At 45.4% G+C, this 2,500-nt stretch overlaps 1 protein-coding gene across 1 annotated transcript in view; it reads left to right on the plus strand.

Annotated features, from left to right (window-relative positions):
* The window catches only part of igsf9ba (immunoglobulin superfamily, member 9Ba), a 76,272-nt gene that overhangs the window by 55,558 nt on the left and 18,214 nt on the right, over positions 1-2,500 (plus strand). The window contains exon 11 of the mRNA XM_076290352.1: positions 1,174-1,324. Within this exon, the coding sequence (XP_076146467.1) occupies positions 1,174-1,324 (151 nt within the window). The remainder of the gene's footprint in view (positions 1-1,173; positions 1,325-2,500) is intronic.

Consider the following 2,500-nt stretch of genomic DNA (forward strand, 5'->3'; position numbering starts at 1 on the left):
ACACTCATTGTCCAAGATGTTGATCAGTTTGTTCAGGGTCCTTTTGTCAGATATTGAAGTGATGCACTCCAGTTCAGCTCCCACTACAGAGCCAGCTTTCCTTACCAGCCTGTCAAGTCGCCCCGCATCCTTCTTCTTTGTGCTTCCTCCCCAACATACCACTGCATAAAAGAGGACCGCGGTGGTAAGTCTCACAGCAACCTTTCACCGTGGCCGTGGGCTTTCATCAGCTGCATTCCTTCAGTTATCTGATATTCCGTTTGTCTAGTGAATTTAACACCTCTTTATTTGATTTTTTTGTGCATTTTCTTCCTTCTGTAAAACCCAAGCTTTACTAAACTGTAGTTCGACTTGACAGACACACACACGCACACACACACACACACACACCAGTGTTGCGCGGTCTGCCCGAAATTAAGCGGTTGCTTGTTATGAGTCATAAACAAAATATTTTAAGGATATTGGGGTCATTAGCGGACGGGTCAGTTAAAATTAATTAAATATATATTTTCTACAAATAGGCCTACTTAAAATATCACGAGAAGGCTAGCATCAATACAGTAAAGCATCAATACAGTAAAGTCAACAGTAAAGAAGCTGAAGACGCGAGTTAAAATAATAAAGACACCCCTTCAGGGAAAGCGATATAGGCTATGGGAAATATTGGGAAAAGTTCTTAAAGAAGATGACAGTAGTACAAGTTATGGTCTATGTAGGCCTACTTCTTGCGAAGCCATTTAAAAGTATAACAGCCAAAACGGGCAGCCTGCAGGAATAAATGTTATGGCACAGACTACACAGCCATATCTACCGGTATGTATAGGTTCGCGCATGCATAAAAGTTACCTTAGTTTGTTGTGTTTGTGACTTTAAACAGTGGATGTGCTTTAGTAAAGCTTTGTGCTTCATTCAGCATTATAAACCAGTTCTTGCGCTAACGTACTCTCTCTCTCTGTGTGTGTGTGTGTGTGTGTGTGTGTGTGTGCGTGTGTGTGTGTGCATGCGTGTGTGTATGTATGTTTGTGCGTGTTTGTATGTGTGTGTGTGTGTGTAAGTGTGAGTTTGTGTGCATGCGTGTGTGTATGTATGTGTGTGCGTGTGTGTGTATGTGTGTGTATGTGTGTGTGTGTGTGTGTGTGTGTGTGTGTGTGTGTGTGCCTTTGTGTGAATCAGGTGGGGAAGCCCAGCCGGAGCAAGCACAACGTGCTCCCGAGTGGCAGTCTGCAGTTTGTGTCCCTGGGCAAGGAGGACCACGGGGAGTGGGAGTGTGTGGCCACCAACGTGGTGACCAGCATCACGGCCAGCACACGGATCATCGTCATCGGTGAGGCCAGCAGGGGGCACTACTGCAGCACGCACCCCCTGATGCGTACAGTCAGAAGGAGTAGGGAACACACACACAGTGAGACTGTGACAGTGGACAGGTCACTAAGGGTGCATTTACACGGGTGCATTTACACTAGACCATTGGTTCTCAAAGTGGGGTCCGGGGACCCCCAGGGGTCCACAGCACATTGTCAGGGGGTCCCTGACAAAGTTTGCTACAAAATATAAAATTGTCTTATACTGTATGGCGAAAAATGCTACAGTATCAGTATTTGCCCAATTGATCTGCTGATACGTTACATCAATACGTCAAAACACTTTACTATGAATTAACCGCCAACAAAATGAAAGTTATGTGAAGCAAACACTATGTGTTCAACACAATAGGCCTACATTTGACAAAGAAACAACAATCCTTTCAAAAAAAATCCTACATACTGTCAAAGTTTGCTAACATGACTATTGTGGTATTGGCACTCTATAACATAAGCATCTAACAGAAAAAAGGCTATACACCTACATGATTAACTTAAGTTTTATGTGTTGCGATTATGAGGGGTCCTTGGAGAATTTTCCACTCCATGAGGGGTCCCCGGCCCACACAAGTTTGAGAACCCCTGCACTAGACCACTCGGTTCGGACCTGAGTTTATTTGGACCGATAGTTCGGTGATTTTTGGTAATGTGAACGCAGTCTACCGAACCTGGGTGCGGACCCGGATCCTGGGTCCGCTAGAAAACGGGGGTCTCAGATACGGTCCATTAGAACTCCGGTGCAGTTTGAATGCTATCTGTTTATGACATAAAAGGACCCAGCTCTGCAAACAAAAATGTAATGTGTACAGAGACCAGCTGGGTCAGGGCTAGGGGGCAGTAATCACACTCGGGTACGGTCCAGTTAAACGGACCCAGTGTGAATGCGCCCTCAGCTGGAATGATGCTTTTCCCTATCATCATATTTTTAAAGCAGGCCTACCTGCGGGCATGTAATTGGGCTACGGGTTTTCTACAGGAATAGTGAAGCGAATGGTGTCAGTAAGCAGGAGAGCTGGATGGCCCGGCAAGCACGGAAGTACCTTTGAATTTCCCCTGGGGATCAATAAAGTATCTATCTATCTATCTATCTACCTAGGCATGCGTCTGTGGCATAATACCCCCAGGTAGACTTATAGGCC

The sequence above is a fragment of the Alosa pseudoharengus genome, unplaced genomic scaffold, assembly GCF_046254945.1.
Source record: "Alosa pseudoharengus isolate Yale_2024_CS ecotype anadromous, Long Island Sound unplaced genomic scaffold, YU_APseudo_1.1 YU_APseudo_1.1_scf_18, whole genome shotgun sequence".
Classification (NCBI taxonomy): Eukaryota; Metazoa; Chordata; class Actinopteri; order Clupeiformes; family Clupeidae; genus Alosa; species Alosa pseudoharengus.